This window comes from Schistocerca serialis, chromosome 1 (assembly GCF_023864345.2).
Source record: "Schistocerca serialis cubense isolate TAMUIC-IGC-003099 chromosome 1, iqSchSeri2.2, whole genome shotgun sequence".
Taxonomy (NCBI): domain Eukaryota; kingdom Metazoa; phylum Arthropoda; class Insecta; order Orthoptera; family Acrididae; genus Schistocerca; species Schistocerca serialis.
The window spans coordinates 687,405,737-687,428,483 of NC_064638.1; the positions used below are offsets into that span (position 1 = coordinate 687,405,737).

Below are 22,747 nucleotides of genomic sequence, written 5' to 3' on the forward strand. Positions count from 1 at the left end.
CCTCCGCCGGGACCAGCCGCACAGTCCATGACTGCTGCGCCTGAGACCGCTCGGCTAATACTGCGCGTATCGTTACGAGACAGAACTGAAATCCTGTATCGGCAGGTTCATCACACAACCCCATTTCGAATCTCGGACACATTAGTGAATCACTTTGCTAGTTATATCAACGGATTTTGTTCTGCAACTTACGTTGTACTGTTAACTTCCAGAAGTATTTCAGTGGACACCGATCTACGCTTTAGTCCTAAGTTTAGTTTGCTTTACATCTGCTGTTAAAGTTGTGGCGGGGAGGGGGGGGGGGGGGGCGCTAGTCAATGGAGACCGGACCGACTGAAGTCACAAAACAAGTGAAGCTGGTCAAGTGCATATTGCACACCGACGTTGTTATCATTACGGAAACAAAGTGGTAGTGGTGGAGTGGTTATCTGTGTACGTCGTATGTAGATGGCGAAGGCCGCTTATATCAGCGGCAGGTCAGTGCGAATGCCGCCAGTCGTTGCCGCCGCGGACATCAAGTATTCCAACAGCAGAGGCCATGCGGGCGGCGTGCGGCGGTCGCTACATGCAGTACTTCGCTGCCATCTCAGGTGAGCTGGTCCAGGCCTCCGCTGACCACCGACAGCGTGGATACTGCTTTCACAGAAGTTCTGCTCCTAATACGGAATCGAATGCAGGCTCCGTTTGTAGCTTCCTCTTCAGTTACAAGTATGTAGTAAAGTGAATTAGTTTTAACGAGAGAAGAAAGTGCGCCACCTGCCTGTCACATGTAGTAAATAGCTCGTTCATCGATAAGGAGAGATATTTGCGCTTGAGTGGTGTTTTCTCCAGTTTGTGTGGACGTCTTAGGAAGAAACGGGGACTCCAGAAAACGCACGATGAAAGAATTGATGTCCATGCACACTGAGGTGACGAAGATCATGAAATAGCGATTTGCACATACGCCGAAAGCGGGAGTACCGCGTACACAGGGTACAAAAGGGCAATGCATTGGCGGAGCTATCATTCATACTCAGTGATTCATTCGGAAAGGTTTCTGACGCCATTATGGCCGCGCGACGGGAAGTAAACAGACTTTGACGTGGAGTGGTAGTTGGAGTTAGACGCATGGGGCGTTCCATTTCGGAAATCGTAAGGGCATACAGTATTGCGAGATTCAGTGTTAAAGGGTCCCGAGAAAACCAAATTTCAGGCATTACCTCTCACCGACGGCACTTCACTTAAAGACTGAGAACAGTTGCGTTTGCGTAGATTTGTCAGTGCTAAAAGACGAGCAACATTGCGCGAAATAGCCGCAGAAATCAGTGTTGGTCGTACGAATAACGTATACTTTGAGAGCATGCGGCGAAATTCGGCCTTAATGAGCTATGGCAGCAGACGACTGACGCGAGTGCCTTTGCTAGCAGCACGACATCGCCCGCAGCGCCCTTCCTGGGCTCGTGAACATATCGGTTGGCCGCAGACGACTGAAAAACAGTGGCCTGGTCAGTTGGTAAGACTGATGGTTGGGTTCGAGTGTGGCGCAGACCCCATGAAGCCATGGATCCAAGATGTCAACACGGCACTGTGCAAGCTGGTGTTGACTCCACAATGGTGTGAGCTGTGGTTGCATGGAATGAACTGCGTCCTCTGGTCCGACTGAACACATCATTGACTGGAAATGGTTATGTCTGGCTGCTTGGAGACCATTTTCAACCATTTTCAACCATTCATGGACTTCATGTTCCCGAGCGACGACGGAATTTTTATGGATGATAAAGCGCCATGTCATCGGGCCACAGTTGTTTGCGATTGGCTTGAAAAGAGAAAGTTCATAAAAAGAGGCCCTAAAAGTAAATACACTGAAGAGCTAAAGAAACTAGTACACCTGCCTAATATCGTGTAGGGCTCCCGCCAGCACGCAGAAGTGCCGCAACACAACGTGGCATCGACTCGATTAATGTCTGAAGTACTGCTGGAGGGAAATGACACCATGAATCCTGCAGGGCTGTCCATAAATCCGTTGGAGTACGAGGGGGTGGAGATCTCTTCTGAACAGCACGTTGCAAGGCATCCCAGATATGCTCAATAATGTTCATGTCTGGGGAGTTTGGTGGCCAGAAGAGTGTTCCTGGAGCCACTCTATAACAATTCTGGACGTGTGGAGTGTCGCATTGTGCTGCTGGAATTAACCAAGTCCGTCGGAATGAAGAGACGAATGATGCAGGTGATCACACAGGATGCTTACGTGCGTGTCACGTGTCAGAGTTGTATCTAGACGTATCACGGGTCCCGTATCACTCCAACTGCATACGCCCCACACCATTACAGAGCCTCCACCAGCTTGAACAATCCCCTGCTGGCATGCAGCGTTCATGGATTCATAAGGTTGTCTCCATACCCGCACACGTCCATCCGCTCTGTACAATTTGAAGAGAGACTAGTCCGACCAGGCAACACGTTTTCAATCATCAACAGTAAAATGACGGTGCTGACAGGCCCACGCGGGGCGTAAAGCTTTGTGACGTGCAGTCATCAAGGGTATACGAGTGGGTATTCGGCTCTGAAAGCTCATATCGATTATGTTTCGTTGAATAGTTCGCACGCTGACATTTATTGATGGCCCAACATTGAAATCTGCAGCAATTTGCGGAAGGTTTGCACTTCTATCACGTTGAACGATTCTCTTCAGTCGTTGTTGCTCTCGTTCTTGCAGGATCTTTTTCCGGCTGCAGCGATGTGGAAGATTTGATTTTTTACCGGATCCCTGATATTCATGGTACACAGTCGAAATAGTCGTACGGTAAAATCCCCACTTCATCGCTACCTCGAAGAGGCTGGTGAGTAAGTTCCTCCTCAGATTAAATGCAATTTTGGCCTGTTGTATTCTGTTCATAATTTCTTTCCGGCTTCTACCACCCCTTGTGATTTTGCTTCCAAGGTAGGTAAATTCTTCTACCCATGTATAGTAGTTATTCTAGTCCAGTTAGTCTGCAGTTTTTAAGCGTGCTGTATGGAGCAGCATTTGTGGCGCGTGTTAGTGTCATATCGATGAGCCGCAGGTGTAAGACTAAAAATACGAAGCTTTGATATTCGATTGCCGGAAATCCCAAAAGATTTGTTTTCCTGTCATTTCGACGGTTCTTTGTTTATGTGGGAAAACATTAAGTTTTACCGCGTTTCGTTTTCTGTGATTACAGAATCAGTGCATACGTTCTCCAACAGCCTTGTAAATCAATATTGGGGTAAAACCAACTTTCTCGTTGATCGTAGCTTTGTTTAATTTCTTAATGTATCTGACCGATAAGAACAGCATATTTCGCCTCTAATTAAAGTGATATAATAACACGTGTGAATTAAAACAGTATGTTTCTTGCTTATGCCTTCATGTTCGATTTTTGAAAAAGTGGTTTCAGAATGTACCTTTAATTCAGTTGACATGCTGTTAAATATCATTGTTGGTACAACACTCACTTCTCGTGTGTTTGCTCTGAAGACAGAAGAGGAATTCGTAGCAGATCGCGCACAAAACAATCAGAAGACTGATGAAAAGCAAAAAAAAGTCTGTACAACCCAGCAGACCAGCCACTCGATCACGTCAGATTGTCATAGCACTGACAAGCTTCTAATTCTTTATCTCAGCCGTGAGATTATGAACTTAAATGTACAGACTTCCATCTCTCGTGGAATCAAATGTTTTTCAACATTCCTTCAATCGTAATATTAATGATGTGATTTGCGACTTATGTTAATGTCTGTGGAGCTGATGCCGATCAGTCACTGTACAACAGATAAAGACGCCTTTGTAGAACTGAGCAGTAAGAGTAACCGTGGCAGATACTCGGCGATAAGAGAATTTTCAATAGGCTATCACTCACTACGAAGTATTAATTGCGCTGGTTAGACGAAAAACAAGCCTCGAGCACAAAATTTTAATACTAAACAAACCTTTTAACGTTTTTTTTACAATACGTGTCTTTATGAGACTGCGACTTAGTGAAAAAAGGCATGGATTCTTACAGATAGGAAAAACAGTAGCCAGTTACTGTTGTTATTCCCTATTTATTAACATGTATTGCCGTTACCAGTTTCGGTTCGCCTTAGACGGCTGTTTACACGTACCTTAAGACAGTTGAATGGTGCTAAACACGTATGACGTCATCTGCTTCCAATCTGTCTTATTGCAAGGGCCGCCGTTAAAACACAAAATCCGTTTTTTCTCTGTTTTCATAGAGCTGAACGAGTTAGAACAGTTGTAATATTATCGATCTTTCGGGAAAAAGTAGCCGTGGTGGTCTAGCGGGTAGAGCGCTAGACTGCGGCCGCGTGGGTCCCGGGTTCAATCCGGGTAGGAGCGGGCAGTTTTCCTCGTTCTAGTTCCTCCACTCAGCCCGCTATCAAACTGACTACCGGGGATGTAATGCCGCGCCGAAGGAAATACTCCACTCTGCATGCAGCTACGCCAAAAGCCTGTTCACGGGTTGAGCGCTCCTGGACTTTGCCTTTGCCTGTGGACCAGATGTAGTGGTTGATGACTTAATTTTGTATATTTAGTAAACAAGTCAACATATTACACATATGTTACCAAACACCTACGCGTTTCACGAGTCACGCACTCGTTATCTGAGATTTAAATACGGACAGCCAGATTATCAGAAACGTGACGCGCTCAACGTGTGGCTGAGTGTTGTCATTTGTTTGCTGTGGTTAAATGTAAACAGCTTTGTAAAAACAGTAGGTTTTCCGTGTAACTAGCACAAAAGAATTCATTTATCAACGAGTATTAACAGAAGCTGGTTACGTTGTTGTGACTCATTAGGTTTGTATAAATAAAACAGAAAACAACAGTTTTCTACAATCTTCCTTGCTCTACGGCACCACCATTCCAAGACACTTTCACCAGAACTGGAAACAGATGACATCGTACAGTCAGCACTACGCGTGAAGTACACTGAAGGAAGTAGATCAGGAAACGAGTCACTATTTCCTACTTGGGTATCAAGGTAACTGGCAACAGCTGAAGAAAAAGGATAAAATGCAGGCTTTAAACAGTGATAAAAGGCTTTATTGTAAACAAAGAATACAAATCTGTGTTAGGATGTCTGTTTTGAAGGTATTTGTCTGGGGTTTAATCTTATACGGAAGTGAAAAATGGACGATAATCCGTACCGATATAAAAAGAATACAAACTTCTGAAGTGTGGTGCTATAGAAGAAATCTGAGGGTTAGATGGATAGATCTGATAACTAAGTAACGAAGAGGTAGTGAATCGCATTGGCTAGAACGCAAATGTATGGCAAAACTTAATTAAAAGAAGGAATCCGTTGACAGGACACGTAGGGAGACACGAAAGATTAACCAGCTTGGTAATGGTAGAAAACTGAGTGATTGCATAGGTGGGTTAAGGCATGACTACAGTAAACAGGTTCAAATGGATGTTCATTGCATTCTGGCTCTGAGCACTATGGGACTTAATTTCTGAGCTCATCAGTCCCCTAGAACTTAGAACTACTTAAACCTAACTAAGGACATCACACACATCCATGCCCGAGGCAGGATTCGAACCTGCGACCGTAGCGGTCGCGCGGTTCCAGACTGTAGCGCCTAGAACCGCTCGGCCACCCCGGCCGGCGTTGCATTCTGGATGTAGGTTGCAGGTCTTGGGCAGAAACGAAGAGTCTTCAACAGGATAGACTAAGTGTGGAGAGCTTCGTCAAACCAGTCTTCATACTGAAGACCACAACAGCACAAGATAAGTGTGAAGAGTTGTCTGTCGGTTCTAGACTGGCAACAGCGCTATTCTCTAACAAACAGAATAATTAACGGTGGGTGGTTTGCTTACACTATTTCATTTCTATACATCTCGCCGTCAGCTAAACTGGAGCTTCGGTTCCCAGTTAAATTTACGGCTGCTCTCTGGTCACAACATAAAATGCAGTCCACTAACATGTGATATGCCCAAATGTTCTCGTCGCAGGCACTATAAATGGGTGAATCCTCCCACCAGAGCAAAAAGCCATTTATAAGCATCCTTATATTTGTTTAGAGGCGGGTTGTCGTCACCTTGCTTCTGTTCTGGTCAGGAGGAGGAATGCGACTATAGATAGCTGGTTTAACCGTCTGCAGCTATAGTCCCTCACCCCCAACCACCCTTACGGCCTGTACGAGAATGGCACACTGTCACTGTTCCAGGCCCCTCGGCTGCTAAGTTAGCCTGTTAATTTCCTTTCAAAGGTCCTTCAAAGTACGCAGTACTTAGCAGGCTACTATCCCCTTCACTTTTTTGAGGGAGCATCTTTAACGAAGAGACTAAAGAGCACTAAGGGGACGCAGACGTGTATTCTCACTTGCAAATGATCAGAAAGGTGCCGGATGTCATCCTGCGACACATTGTCCCAAGCATCTTGCACCTTTTGCTGCAATTCCGTAATGGTGCCTATAGGCCCTGGAGAATGAGTAAGTTCCCACATTCGATGACGTCCCATACGTGTTCAAATGACGAGAGATGGCCAGGACAGTTGTTGCACACCACGAAGAGCACGTTGTAGCTCCTTATCCCGCTGAAAAATTACATCACCTTCCTGTCGAAGACATGACAGTAGCAAGGGGATAACAGTACCCTGCAGAAACACCAAATGTGACCTCAGTTGTAACTGATACTGCCCGCGCTATAAAGACTGGGATGAGGGTTACGAATGCTCTCTAGAACAGGCTGCTCACCAGGTCTACGCCATACACATGTGTGTTCATCAGTCGAAAACTGACAGAACCTTCTCTCACCACTGAAGGCAACACGGCACAATTCCATTGGCCGGTCAATTCTCTCACGGCACCAGAGTATCCATGCTTGGTGGTGTCGTGGTGTCAGTGACCTGGTCAGACGCACACATGATCTTAATTCTGCTGTAAGCAGACGATTCCCAAAGGTAACAACTCACCTTTCTTCTCGACATGGCCTTCTTTGAGAGAAATACATTTGGTCCCACTAGAAAAATAAGTTCTGTCAAACTCTGTAAAATACTCGTTACTGCAACTATCACTTCCTCATTCGATGAAGATTTCTTCACGGGGAGGCAAAATTTCAAGTTAGGGTACTGGAAGAAATCCCTTGGGACTAAGTTTGATGAATAGGTTGGGTAAGTTAGAAATTCAAAGCCCCATTTATGTACTTTGACGAATGTTATCGCTAATGTGTGGGATGGTGCATTGTCCTAGTGAAGGAGCATCTCTTTGAGTGCCAGCCTTGGTCTTTTTTCAGCCAACCCAAGTTTAAAAGAATTCTACAATGAAGCATTAAAGGAAACAGTTATGGTTCTACCTTTTTCCAAGTAATCTATGAGGAATATTCTTTGGAAATCTCAAAAGAACAGTGCCCACCACTTTACCTAGTTGACCAATGAGCTTTCTCTTGTTTGGTGCACTTTCACCAGCTATAGACCATTGTTTTAACTGCCGTTTTGAATCTGCCGTGAAGTTATGGATCTAGGTTTCTTCAATAGCCACAAGTCGGCGCAAAAAGTCTTGCGAAATGAGATGAAACATCGTCAGACATTATGTTAAATTGTTATGCCAGAGGCGCTTTTGGTCGAATGTGAGCAATCGCGGCACCCATCTCGCACAAAGTTTCTTCACATCTTCACCTTTTGTAGTCCTGTCTTCCTCAGTTGCGTGTAATACCACTGTATATTGATAATTGCATCGAAACAAGTGTTCAGTTCCTTGTGCTGTGATATGTGGGGGGAAAACTGCAAATTGGCATTTATAAGAAGAGGAACAACACGAAAAATTAAACAGGAGCGTAATATGTAGAAAATCGTCCACGCAACTTGCCACTGAAGATGCCTTGCAGAAAATAAAGGCGAAAATGGCACGAAAATTGTGTTTCATTCAGTTGCAGTCAGACGGTCCATAAAGTAAAAATTATCAATATACCGAAACAGTTTCTTCAGCTTCCTCATAGTCAGTTCTCCGTGTACTATACTGTTTGCTCACTCAACTTAGATGCCTGGTCTCACGAACCTCACGTATTTTTATTCAGCGGTCTCGCGTCACCATATCATGGATTGCGTCAACTGTTTCCTTTGTGGTCAACTCAACTGGACGTCCAGAGAGGGCTTCGTCTTCAGTGCTTGTCTGACCACGTTTAAAGTCATGAACCAATTGTTAAATAGTCCTCAACGACGATGAAGAGTCCGCGTGAATTTCATCCAATTCTGATATAAGTTCATAGGCCTCCACAGCGGGTGTAATTACAAATAAAAAAATTTTTTGTATTGGACTGCGTCATTGTAAAGTACTAAACATATAAATTGCCGACATTTCGACCGACATGCTGCGGTCATCAATCCATTTCCGTTTTGAATTGTGCGGTTGGTCAACCTTTGAAATGAAAATGATTAATAAGGTGTAGGTTAATTCTTACAAAGAAGAAGACAGCAACCAGCCACTATTAATACTGCTATTTATTTAGTTAAATAGCGCCGTTACCGGTTTCAAACTGGCAAGGTCATCATTAGACGGCTGTTCACATGATTTCCAAGATACACTTTACAGTATCGTCCGTTTTCGATTTTTATTCTTCCACTGAGGCGAAGTACACTACTGGCCATTAAAATTGCTACACCACGAAGATGAAGGGCTACAGACGCGAAATTTAACCGACAGGAAGAAGATGCTGTGATATGCAAATGATTAGCTTTACAGAGCACTCAAACAAGGTTGGCGCCGGTGGTGACACCTAAAACGTGCTCACAAAGTTTACAACCGATTTCTCATACACAAACAGCAGTCGACCGGCGTTACCTGGTAAAACTTTCTTGTGATGCCTCGTGCAAGGTACCATCACTTTTGCGACTTTGATAAAGGTCGGATTGTAGCCTATCGTGATTGCGATTTATCGTATCGCGACATTGCTGCTCGCATTGGTCGAGATCCACTGACTGTTAGCAGAATATGGAATTGGTGGGTTCAGGAGGGTAATACGGAACGCCGTGCTGGATCCCAACGTCCTCGTATCACTAGCAGTTGAGATGACAGGCATCTTATCCGCACGGCTGTAACGGATCGTGCAGCCACGTCTCGATCCCTAAGTCAACAGATGGGGACGTTTGCAAGACGACAACCATCAAGGCCGTTATTGCTGCCGAAGGTGGTTGTTCTGGGTACTGATTTCTCAGGATCTATGCACCCAAATTGCGTGAAAATGTAATCACATGTCAGTTCTAGTATAATATATTTGTCCAATGAATACCCGTTTATCATCTGCATTTTTTTTGGCGTAGCAATTTTAATGGGCAGTAGTATGTTTTTGGTGTGTTGTTGCCGTCGAAAATTCACACAACACACCAAAAATACTTCGCCACGGTGGAAGAATAAAAATCGAAAACGGACAATAATGTAAAGTGTATCTTGGAAATCATGTGAACAGCCGTCTGATGATGAACTTGCCTGTTCAAAACCGTTAAAGGCGCTATTTACTTAAATAAACAGCAGTATTAATAGTGGCTGGTTGCTGTCTTCTTCTTTGTAAGAATTAACCTACAATAATTGTACACAGCCACGGTTTTACCATGTCATTTTCAGACAAAATAGCATGATTAATAAGAGCATGAAACTCGGTTTTCTCCACTTTCAATCACAGTTGACCCGCTGACCAGCTCAAAAACTGGCTCTGAGCACAATGGGACTTAACTTCTGAGGTCATCAGTCCCCTATAACTTAGAACTACTTAAACCTAATTAACCTAAGGACATCACACACACCCATGCCCGAGGCAGGATTCGAACCTGCGACCGTAGCAGTCACGCGGTTCCAGACTGTAGCGCCTAGAACCGCTCGGCCACCTCGGCCGGCTGACCAACTCAGAAGGCTCTCAATAACGAAATGTACACTGTACATTGTTGAAATTCGTTATACGATGCTTGGAATAATTAGGCTTAGCAGCCATGAAGGCGCAACAAAAGTGTTCCATTCTTTCATAGAAACTTACTAGACTTGAGAAATCATTCTCATAGATTACAGTTTTTAATTTTGCGGCGTTGATCCTGCCTGGGTCGCCATTAACATTTTTGTGTGGCTCTTCCCTGCCCCTGACAGCGTCGCTGAGCGTGGCCATGCAAGGGGCGTTCCTGGGGTGGCCAGCGCCGACGCTGCCGAAGCTGGAGGCGGCCGATTCGCCGGTGCCGATCACTCTGGAGCAGGCCTCGTGGCTGGCGTCCATCAACTCGCTGACGACGCTGATCGCCGTGCCGCTGGTGGCCCTCACCATAGACCGGCTGGGCCGCAAGTGGCTGCTGCTGCTCGCCGCCGCGCCGTTCGCCGTCTTCTGGCTGATGGTCGCCTTCGTCTCCTCCTTCGAGATGCTGCTCGCCGCCCGCATCATCGGCAGCATCGGCTCCGGCATAGCGCTCTCGGTGCCGCACCTGTACGTGTCCGAAGTGGCACAGACCCACATCCGGGGCGCGCTGGCCGCGCTCTTCATGATCATGATGAACAGCGGGAACCTGTACATCATGTGCACCGGGCCCTTCCTCTCGGTGACGGGCGCCTCCTACGCGGGGTTGGTACTGCCGGCTCTCTTCGTGCTGACCTTCCTCTGGGTGCCCGAATCTCCGTACTTCCTGCTGCTGCGCAAGAAAGAGGGTGACGCGAAGGACACGCTGGCCCGGCTGCGCGCGAACACGGATCTGGAGGCGGAGCTGCGGGAAATGCACAAAGCCATACAGCAGAAGCGGCAGACGCAGGGTTCTTTCAGAGATATCGTCTTCAACGCCGTCCACCGGCGGACGCTGCTGCTGGTGGTGGGTCTGACGGTGCTGTACCTGGGGACCGGGTCTCAGGCGCTGGTGGCGTTCTCCACAGAGATCTTCAACCGCAGCGGCAGCTCCATCGACTCGGACGTGAGCTCCATCATCGTGGCCGCGGTGCAGCTGGTCGCCAGCGTGTCGGCATCGGCGCTGGTGGACCGGGCGGGCCGCCGGCCACTCCTCATATGCGGCTTCGTCGGCTGCGCCGTCTCCATGGCGGCCCTCGGCGTCTACTTCTTCCTCGCCGACGCCCAGCACGTGGACATGTCTGCCCTCTACTGGCTGCCGCTCACAGGCCTAACAGCTTTCCAGGTATCACCAATAACACAGACAAACCTTACTGTGACACCTCTTTGTAAGACAGACGACAAGAAAGACTCCCACTTTGAGTGCCATCTACATGTACATCTACATCCATACTCCGCAAGCCACCTGACGGTGTGTGGCGGAGGGTACCTTGAGTACCTCTATCGGTTCTCCCTTCTATTCCTGTCTCGTACTGTTCGTAGAAAGGAAGATTGTCGGTATGCCTCTGTGTGGACTCTACTCTCTCTGACTTTATCCTCATGGTCACTTCGCGAGATACACGTAGGAGCGAGCAATATACTGCTTGACTCCTCGGTGAAGGTATGTTCTCGAAACTTCAACAAAAGCCCGTACCGAGCTGCTGAGCGTCTCTCCTGCAGAGTCTTCCGCTGGCGTTTATCTATCATCTCCGAAACGCTTTCGCGATTACTAAATGATCCTGTAACGAAGCGCGCTGCTCTCCGTTGGATCTATCTCTTCTATCAACCCTATCTGTTACGGATCCCACACTGGTGAGCAGTATTCAAGCAGTGGGCGAACAAGTGTACTGTAACCTACTTCCTTTGTTTTGGGATTCCATTTCCTTAGGATCCTTCCAATGAATCTCAGTCTGGCATCTGCTTTACCGACGATCAACATTCCATTTTAAATCACTCCTAATGCGTACTCCCAGATAATTTATGGAATTAACTGCTTCCAGAAGCTGACTTGCTATATTGTAGCTAAATGATAAGGCATCTCTCTTTCTTTCGATATACCACAGCATCAACCGCAAAAGGCCTCAGTGAACTTCCTATGTTATCCACAAGGTCATTTATATATATTGTGAATAGCAACGGTTCTCCGACACTCCCCTGCTGCACACCTGAAACCACTCTTACTTCGGAAGACTTCTCTCCATTGACAATGACATGCTGGGTTCTGTTATCTAGGAACTCCTCAATCCAATCACACAATTGATCTGATAGTCCATATGCTCTTACTTTGTTCATTAAACGACTGTGGGGAACTGTATCAAACGCCTTGCGGAAGTCAAGCACCACGGAATCTACCTGTGAACCAGTGTCTATGGCCCTCTGAGTCTCGTGGACGAATAACGCGAGCTGGGTTTCACACGATCGTCTTTTTCGAAACCCATGCTGATCCCTACAGAGTAGATTTCTAGTCTCCAGAAAAGTCATTATACTCGAACATAAGACGTGTTCCAAAATTCTACAACAATGCTCATATTACTACGTTACCTTCAATGTTGGAAAGAAAGCCGTACAAGCAATATTACGGGAACAACATCTCAGTGAGGGCTGCCAAACCCTCTAATATTGTGGGCATGTCAAGTTCTTGAGCTCGCAGTATTACGGCATAGCATTCTTTCCAACACTGAAGACAACGTACGTGGGTTGTTTGATAGGTCTGATGAAAACGCGAAAAAAAATGTTGGTTTCGTAAGCAACTCACCTTACTTCTCGACATAGTCTCATTTAAGGGATTTGCAATTGGTCCAGCGATCCTCCAGCTTTTTCATCCCATCGGAAAAATAAGTTCTGTCATACTCTGCAAAATACTCGTTAATTGCAAATATCACTTCCTCATTTGACCAAAATTTCTTCCCACGAAGCCAGAGTTTCAAATTGGGGAACCGAAATATGTCACTTAGGGCTAAGTATGGTGAACAGGGTGGATGAGGGACCAATTCAAAGTCCAGTCCATGCATTTTCGCCATTTTTATTGCTGATGTATGGTATGGTGCACTGTTCTGCTGAAATAGCGCTTTTAAGCCAAATTAGGTGTCAGATGATTCAACAATCAAGCATGTTACGATTCTGCTTTTTTTCAAGTCATTCATAAGAATTACTCCTTGGGAATCCCAAAAAACAGTGGCCATCACCTTATCAGCTGATAGAATGATCCTTGCCTTCTTCGGCGCACTTTCACCAGCCTTTGTCCATTGCTTTGACTCCCGCTTTGACTCTGATGTGTAATGATGAATCCAGGTTTCATCAACAGTCACAAACCGATGCAAAAAATTTTTGCGGATTGCAGTTAAATATCGCCAGATATTGCACTGAAATGTTGTGCCGGATGTGCTTTTGGTCGGCTGTGAGCAACTGCGGCACCCACCTCGCACAGTTTTTTCATAGCCAGTTCTCCGTACAGGATATTATCCATTCGGTCAGTTGAAATGCTTACAGTCTCAGAAATGGCACGAATTTTTATTCAACGGTCTTGCATTACCGTGTCATGGATTTTGTCAATGATTTCCTTTATGGCGACCTCAACTGGACGGTCATAGCGCGCTTCGTCTTCAATGCTTGTCCGTCCACGTTTCAGTTCATTAATCCAGAAGTAAATGGTCTTCTATGACGATGCAGAATCCGCATCGACTTCATCCAATACCGTTTTGATTTGTGAGGCACTCCAAACCTTCAAATGAAAATGTTAATAATAGCGAGAAATTCTGTTTTCTCCATTTTCAATCGCACTCGACGCACTGACGAATTCAGACGGCTGTAAACAATGAACTGTACGCTGTACATTGTTGAAATTCTTTATACGATCCTTTGGATAATCCAGCATTGCATTTTTTAAAGAAAAACGCAGTAAAACATTTTCTATTCTTAGAAATAAGGTGACCTTTTTTCTGACAATTATTTTTACTGCAGTTCTCGGGTTATTTTAATTTGCTCCATGGTCATCGATAAAGACTTAACTGCTGCATTAAACAATGTATCGTTTTGTACAGGTTTGGACGTAGTTCTGGTCTGGTGCACGCATTTTTTATTCACGTCGAAAGATTATTCGTTGATTTTAAGCCACTGGTGAATAAAATCTTAACGAAACAATAGTCAACTGTAATAACAATTTTTTTAAATTATATCCAAATGCAGCGCTTAAAATGTAACACATTTTTACAAAACACAGTTTTAAGTGCAAGTTCAAAAACCTCCCAGAAGAACTTGTTTTTCGCACGTAAAACCCGAACAATGGAGGATTTTTGCAAATGCTTCTTACAGTTACCGTGGGAGTGTATTTTTTATTATCTGTGTAACTTTAAAAACTCTCAGCACGTGCGATTCGCGTGAAACCGGATTTTACTGGCATTACATGTACAACTTTAGACTGCTATATCGTCACAACGGATAAAGTTTTCACTGAAGAACATGACGCCTACTGATTACTTGTATCTCTCTACCTTGTTACAAAATCAGTACCGATTAACACAAGTTTGAAACAGAAGTGGCATGGGTAAAAAAAAAAAAAATATTTTGCCCATAAAATCCGAATGAAGCTAGATTTTTGAAAGCGAGTTTTCAGTTTTATTTGATTGACTTTAAACCGCTTCCGCGCATTCAGTTCACTTAAGAACGAATTTTACGTGCTCCATTGAGTTCGATTTTTCAAACCATCGTTTCTCGACAACGGATCAAGATTATTGGATACAAAAATTTCGTTTTTACTTTATCCATTTACCTACTTTCGTGTAAAATTTGAACCGATTCGTACAAGGTTGAACATATTAATGGAGTGCTTTAAAAACCTCCCAGAAAAACCTGCTTTTGGACATAAAATCGGAACAAAAGTAGATTTTTTCAAACAGTGATCTTAGGCCAAGGTCTGATATACCGGTGGACCAAATTTGAGCCGTCAGTCCCGTTCCAGTCCGGAATTATTTAAGGGTGAATGTTTCTGCACGTAAAATCCAAACGAGGATGACTGTTTTTGCGCGCAAAACCAGAACAGTGCACATATAAATGGTGCCATTAGCTGGTCATTGAAGCTCAATTAAAATGTTTTGCAAAAGAAATTAATCAGTTCGCACTTCTTGCCTGGCCGGGAGCTCCGGTTCGTTACTCAGACCTTGCTTAATAAACTGTAGCATATAGCTCTGGTAAGGCAGTCGTTCATGGCTAAACAAATGGCCGCCGATCCTGGCTACACGAAAACTTTTTACCTCGCATTAGGTTGTCTCTGGTCTTCCGCCAGATATCTACAATTTCGTGTTTTCAATGTACAGCTGGAGGCAGCCCAAACAAATATCACTGATCACTTCTTTCAAGCGACGCCCAGTGCCGTGTAGCGGGAAGCAAATCGACGCTTTCCGTCGCCACTGGGCGGAGCGTGAAAGAAGTGACGAACAGTTTTTGTGTGGGCTGACTCCAGCTGCACACTGCAAAAGTGAAGTTGCAGGTACCTCCAGAAGCATCGAAGAAAAAGCGCCTGACGACTATTAGGAGAGACGGTATATGGCCTACGTGCTAACGTCGGAAGTCCCACGAGGCATTTCGCGGCGGTGGTGACGTATACAGAGAAGCGGAAATGCAGAAAATTGTAGCGAAATGTAGGACGATCTGCAGCGGAGAGACTTTTTTGCAAGGACTGACAGTCCACCCTCAACATAAATGTAAGGTATTGAGCATAAATAAGTAGCAAGACCTAATACACAATAACAACCCGATCGCATAACTATTACAGGAAGCAGTCACTTACATGAGACACCTAGGAGTGTGCGTACGTACGAAGTGATTTAAAGAGGAACGACCACATAATACTATTTGTAGGTAAGGAAATTGCAGCCTGACATTCCCTGGACGAATCCTCAGGAAATGTAGGTATCTTACAAAACTTCATTAGGTCGATTTTTAATGATGCTCGGACCCGTAACGAAACAAGATTCACAGAGGATAAAAAGAAGATCCTAAGAAGAACTGTGCGTTGCGTTACAGGTACATTTAGTAAAGGCGAAAGCGTCTGGGAGCCGGCCGCTGTGGCTGAGCGGTTCTAGGCGCTTCAGTCCGGAACCGCGCTGCTGCTACGGTCGCAGGTTCGAATCCTGCCTCGGGTATGGATGTGTGTGATGTACTTAGGTTAGTTAGGTTTAAGTAGTTCTAAGTCTAAGGGACTGATGACCTCAGCAGTTAAGTCCCACAGTGCTTAGAGCCATTTGAACCATTTGAAAGCGTCTGTGAAACGCTCAGGTACTTACAGTGGCAGAAGTTGTACAGAGGCGTTTTGCATGACGGTCTTTTTTTACTTTCAAAGCTGACAGACCGTACACTCCTTGAAGAGTAATCCAATACACTGAGGCCACAAAAGTCATGAAATAGCTCCTTATATCTCGTCAGACCTCCTTTTGTCCGGCGTAGTACAGCAGTTCGACGTGGCATGGACTCAAAAAATCGTTGGAAATCCCCGGCAGAAATATTGAGCCATGCTACCTCTATAGCCGTCCTTAACTGCGAAAGTATAGCAGATGCAGGATTTTGTGCACGAACAGACCACTCCATTATCGCCCATAAATGATCGATAGGCTTCGTTCCGGGCGATACTGGGAGCCAAATCATTCGCCCAAACTGTCCAGAATGTTCTTCGAACCAATCGCGAGCAATTGTGGCCATATGACATCGCGCATTGTCGTCCATACAAGTTCCATCCTTGATTGGAAACATGAAGTCTATGAATAGCTGCAAATGGTCTCCAGAAAGTCAAACATAACCATTTCCCGTCGATGATCAGTTCAGATGGACCAGCTCACACAGCTGCAGAGCCACCACCAGCTTGCACAATACCTTGTTGACATCTTGGGTCCATGGTTTCGTGGGGTCTGCGCCACACTCGAGCCCTACCATCAGCTCCTACCAACTGAAATCTGGACTCATCTGACCACACCGCTGTTTTCCAGTCGTTTGTGGCCTAACATTTATGATCACCAGCCCAAGGAGGCGCTGCAGGCGATACCTTACTGTTGGTGAAGTGTTGGTCATCTGCTGCCACAGCCCATTGACGCCAAATTTCGTCCATTGTCCTAACTGATACGTTCATCGTACGTCCCACTTTGATTTCTGCGGTTATTTGATGCAGAGTTGACTGTCTGTTAAGACTGACAACTCTATGCAAAACGCTGCTGAACTCGGTCGCTGAGTGAAGCCGTCGTTCGTTACGTTATCTTGTGAAAAGTAATGGCTGAAATTCTCGGCACACTCTTGGCACTGTGGATTTCGAAATGTTGGATTCCCCAACGATTTCCGAAATGGGATGTCCCATGCTTCTAGCTCCAACTACCACTCCGCATTCAAAGTATGTTAATTCCCGTTGTGCGGCCATAACCACGTCGGAAAACTTTTCACACAAATTACCAGAGTGCAAATGACAGCTCCGTCAATGCACCACCCATTTACCTTGAGTACCGCCATCTGTATGTAAGCACATTGCTGTCCATGGCTTTTGTCCTCTCAGTGTATATTACTGCCCTCTACGTACACTCCTGGAAATGGAAAAAAGAACACATTGACACCGGTGTGTCAGACCCACCATACTTGCTCCGGACACTGCGAGAGGGCTGTACAAGCAATGATCACACACACGGCACAGCGGACACACCAGGAACCACGGTGTTGGCCGTCGAATGGCGCTAGCTGCGCAGCATTTGTGCACCGCCGCCGTCAGTGTCAGCCAGTTTGCCGTGGCATACGGTGCTCCATCGCAGTCTTTAACACTGGTAGCATGCCGCGACAGCGTGGACGTGAACCGTATGTGCAGTTGACGGACTTTGAGCGAGGGAGTATAGTGGGTATGCGGGAGGCCGGGTGGACGTACCGCCGAATTGCTCAACACGTGGGGCGTGAGGTCTCCACAGTACATCGATGTTGTCGCCAGTGGTCGGCGGAAGGTGCACGTGCCCGTCGACCTGGGACCGGACCGCAGCGACGCACGGATGCACGCCAAGACCGTAGGATCCTACGCAGTGCCGTAGGGGACCGCACCGCCACTTCCCAGCAAATTAGGGACACTGTTGCTCCTGGGGTATCGGCGAGGACCATTCGCAACCGTCTCCATGAAGCTGGGCTACGGTCCCGCACACCGTTAGGCCGTCTTCCGCTCACGCCCCAACATCGTGCAGCCCGCCTCCAGTGGTGTCGCGACAGGCGTGAATGGAGGGACGAATGGAGACGTGTCGTCTTCAGCGATGAGAGTCGCTTCTGCCTTGGTGCCAATGATGGTCGTATGCGTGTTTGGCGCCGTGCAGGTGAGCGCCACAATCAGGACTGCATACGACCGAGGCACACAGGGCCAACACCCGGCATCATGGTGTGGGGAGCGATCTCCTACACTGGCCGTACACCACTGGTGATCGTCGAGGAGACACTGAATAGTGCACGGTACATCCAAACCGTCATCGAACCCATCGTTCTACCATTCCTAGACCGGCAAGGGAACTTGCTGTTCCAACAGGACAATGCACGTCCGCATGTATCCCGTGCCACCCAACGTGCTCTAGAAGGTGTAAGTCAACTACCCTGGCCAGCAAGATCTCCGGATCTGTCCCCCATTGAGCATGTTTGGGACTGGATGAAGCGTCGTCTCACGCGGTCTGCACGTCCAGCACGAACGCTGGTCCAACTGAGGCGCCAGGTGGAAATGGCATGGCAAGCCGTTCCACAGGACTACATCCAGCATCTCTACGATCGTCTCCATGGGAGAATAGCAGCCTGCATTGCTGCGAAAGGTGGATATACACTGTACTAGTGCCGACATTGTGCATGCTCTGTTGCCTGTGTCTATGTGCCTGTGGTTCTGTCAGTGTGATCATGTGATGTATCTGACCCCAGGAATGTGTCAATAAAGTTTCCCCTTCCTGGGACAATGAATTCACGGTGTTCTTATTTCAATTTCCAGGAGTGTATATCTCGAGACAGGACGGTAAAGGTAAATTTAAAGAGATTAGAGCTCACATAGAGGCTTAGCAGAAATTGTTCTTCCCCCGAACCCTTCGCGACTGGAAAGTAAAGGGGAGAACACGTTAGTGGTACACTAAATACTCTCCACTACACACGGTAAGATCCCTTGCGAGGTGTACATGTAGATCATCGGCAATATGATTTTTCTTCTCTTTTACAGGCGTCGTATGCCCTGGGTCTCGGGGCAGCCTTCTTCGTCGTCGTCGGGGAGATATTCCACGTGTCGGTGAAGGGTGTGGCGTCCTCGGTGGTGACTGCGGCGCTGGGCGTGGTGGGCTTCGCCACCAAGATGTCGTTCCAGCCGGTGTCCGCCGCGCTCGGCACCCACTGGGTCTTCTGGGGCTTCGCCGTTATCTCCCTGTGCGGAGCTCTCTACGTCTTCCTGCTCATCCCAGAGACCAAGGGGCAGACCTTCAGCGAGATAAATGAACTCATGGAAAGCAGCGTCCCCACGGAAGTCGTGAACGAGAAAACCAAAGGTCATCATACAACCCCTTAAACGAGATAAGGAACAATCAAGTATGGAGCGTAGTAGTCTATTCGTTTCCATCTGTTGGAGACTGTCTACATATAAACATACTGCCAGAAAAAAAATTAGTACACCCTTTTAGAGGTTTCCAGTTCACTCAATATTAATTATTGCAACAGTCCATATGAAGTACATGAAATGATTACATTTACAGATCGTTAGTACAAGCGGTTTTGAGGTACCAATGTCGACCCATGCTGCAACACCCACATTGGTATGTTGTGTAGACTCCACGGGTGACAATGCAGGTGATGACTCAGGCATACGGTCGATTGTACAAATGGCGAATACTGTCCTGGGATACGTTATGCCACGCCTACTCGGGCTGTTGAAGTAGTTGTGTGACAGTGGTTGGTTGATGAGTCGCGTGAGTCACTCCTCATCCCTTCATATCCCACACGTGCTCCATTAGAGACAAGTCCGGAGATGGTGCTGGTCAGGGAAGTTGCTGCACATCTTGCAGACCATGTTGAGTTTCACGGGCAGTGTGTGGACGGGCATTACCCTGCTGGAACAACACATCGCCTTTCTATTGCAAGAGCGGCAAAAGAATGGGTCTAACAACATTCTGTACTTACCGAATGCTGGTTAGCGTCCCCTCCAGAAACACAATGGCGGAGTTGTAGCTTATCGCATCCCAGACTATAAGGCCTGGGGTGGGGCTGTTGTGCCTTGAGCCAATGCTCTTTACGAAACAGCGCTCACTAAGCCTACCTACGTCGTACGTGTAAACGACCACCACTTACGTGCAGGCAGAATCTGCTTTAATCGCTGAAGACCACAGCGTGCCATTTCACCTTTCAAGTGATCCCCTGACAGCACCCATCGAGTCGTGCGTATCGATGCTGCGCCCTGAGTGGAAGACGGGCTACAGTTACGCGTTCCCTAGCCCCTCTGGTAATAACCGCTTGTAACAGTTCGTGTCGACACGTCTGGGTTCAGAAGCCCTTTTGAATGTGCTGTGGCATCTTTTCGATTTGCCACTGCTGCCCTTGCAAAACGGCGACTCTGGCGGGCGTCTGTGCTGCGTGGGCGTCCAGAACATCGTCTGCGTGTGTGACAGTGTTCACGTGACCACTGATGCCAACATCGTTGTACGACTGACACAGCACGTCTAGCTTGTGTGTCAGTTCTCCGAAAGGACCACTATGCTTCTCGACAGGCCACAGTTTGACGCCTCTCAAAATCGCTCAGCTGGGCGTAGGAAGCACGAGTGCGACCCCATGGCACGGTTGCCTGCTTACTTCACATGTTTGCACCGCACTGAGCCTTCTGAATGACCGAGCGAGGTGGCGCAGTGGTTAGCACACTGGACTCCCAATCGGGAGGACGACGGTTCAATCCTGCGTCCGGCCATCCTGATTTAGGTTTTTCGTGATTTCCCTAAATCGCTTCAGGCAAGTTCCGGGATGGTTCCTTTGACAGGGCACCTTCCCCATCCTTCCCTAATCCGATGAGTCCGATGACCTCGCTGTTTGGTCTCTTCCCCCAAAGCAACCCAACCCTTCTGGCTGCGAGCGTTCCCTAATAAAGAGTAGGCACAGATGGCGCACTGGTAGCTATGACGCTACCCTACCTGTTGGCGGACCTTGAAACAATTATCAGTACATCTACTGCCCCCAGGTGGCATATGCCGTCGTCGGATGAAAATCAACACCCTGTTACTAGGTGCACTAATTTTGTTTTTCTGGCAGTGCATATGACAAGTATACGTTTAAAAGAAAACAGCAGACACTTGCATCGATAAGGTGCCCGCCACGTATGACAGGAATGGAATTTTGAAAATTTTTAACAATAGTAAGTCTTCCTTGAAGTTGGGCACAGGGCACAGCATTTCTTTTACCCGTCGATGCTTCTAGGCTGGAAACTGTGATTTATACGTAAAGCCCCAGTCTTAGAAATTAAATTTGTCACTAATGCTCTTTCAGGAAGGAAAGTAATCTCTAATTAGCTGTCTAAGTGTGTATTTGCATGTACTGCATAGTAACGAAACAAGCGGATAAGAGCAGCGGTGCAGAAATTCTTTGATACGACTATCGGTTATGTCCGCCCTGTTTTCAAATTACGAAGCGCTTTTCTAGTTATATATTACCGCCATTACTTCCTTGAGGACTAAAAAGAATTTATTAATGTATTTCACAGAATGAGTACAAAATATGATAGCGAACAATAAAGAATTATAATTCATTTTCAAATTGGCATGGACAGTGCAGTTTCTACTTCCTGCTACGACAATAAGAGATACAAATATGGTCACTATGTCAGTGTCAGAAGCACACTTCTATAAGATCTGTTTATAAAAAATAAATAAAGAAAGACTAAACTCAGCGAATTCACTTTTTTTTCAGAAAGACGTAACGCATTACGTTTCTGGACAGAATAACGTCCTCGAATATATTCTTTAACGACCTTTTTTGCTTGTATAATAAAGAAGTCTAAAATATTATTAAAAAGGTGTATTGAGGGGGTCTTACGTATGTCGTAATGCAGTAAGTTTTGAAGTTTCTAACTACTTTTTATTTAACAGCATTGTAACATTGACGAGAAAAACATTGAATTTCTGTTTACAAGCCTTAGTCGCTTGACACGGTTATGTCTGGTCATTTCACTCGACATCTGCCGTACTAAACTGCTAAAATCACACTTTCCAGTTGCAGGTTACCTATCTAATGGCTTCCAGAGGCAACAAAAATTTTATTTTCAGTGTTTCATTGACGTATTGACCGAATTTAAAAACTGAAAATTCGGTCACAATTTACTAATTAAGAGATATAATGTTAAGTGAAGCATCAAAGCTAGAAACTGTGATTATATCATGAGGCAGCATTACTCACGATATTGCCCCGGCTATATTCGTCCAGTACTTGAGAATGATACCACGTAGCAACTATCAGTAACCTTTCCACGCACCTTCCTGAAACATTCTCTCGCTGACATACTTCACAGGATAACTAAAGGAGAAAGGTTTATCGTTTACTACATTTTCGCTGTTCATGCAGTAAAATTTTGGCATCATGCATGACGTTTCGATTTATTACTTCCTTACTAGAGGTCGCGCAGTGTAACTAGGCGTATCCACAGGGACGCACTCTCGTTCTCAGCGACGGTCGAGTCCAACCCTCTGTTCCGAAGCTGTGGCATCCTCAGCTGCTTGTCACCTCCTGAACAATGTGCTCGGTCTTGTTATGATGGAAACGTCTCTGCCATCCTCGTTTACACTGTGAGAATGGAGGTGTGAGCTTGCAGGCTGCACTGTAAACTCACTCAAACGATTTCCAAGAAACTACTCCGAAAAAAAAAATATTCTTCTGCATCTCATAGCCTCTTTAGTTAGCTTCCTGATGAACTGTCTATCGTTTCGTTGATGGTCACAGTTATGACATTTCTGTATTATT

General features: G+C 46.2%; 1 protein-coding gene across 1 annotated transcript; it reads left to right on the plus strand.

The window, feature by feature from the left end:
• Window positions 1–512: 512 nt before the first annotated feature.
• Window positions 513–21,457, plus strand: LOC126425273 (facilitated trehalose transporter Tret1-like). Its single transcript, XM_050088278.1, has 3 exons — window positions 513–590; window positions 10,075–11,096; window positions 18,984–21,457. The coding sequence occupies exons 1-3, from the start codon at window positions 539–541 to the stop codon at window positions 19,320–19,322; spliced, it is 1,413 nt and encodes a 470-aa protein (XP_049944235.1). The 5' UTR covers window positions 513–538; the 3' UTR covers window positions 19,323–21,457.
• Window positions 21,458–22,747: the final 1,290 nt, after the last annotated feature.

Coding starts and splice junctions, on each gene's coding strand:
- LOC126425273 (XM_050088278.1), top strand. CDS start 539: ATGCGGGCGGCGTGCGGCGGTCGCTACATGCAGTACTTCGCTGCCATC. Junction 591..10,074: donor GTACTTCGCTGCCATCTCAG/GTGAGCTGGTCC, acceptor TGCCCCTGACAG/CGTCGCTGAGCGTGGCCATG. Junction 11,097..18,983: donor CAGGCCTAACAGCTTTCCAG/GTATCACCAATA, acceptor TCTCTTTTACAG/GCGTCGTATGCCCTGGGTCT.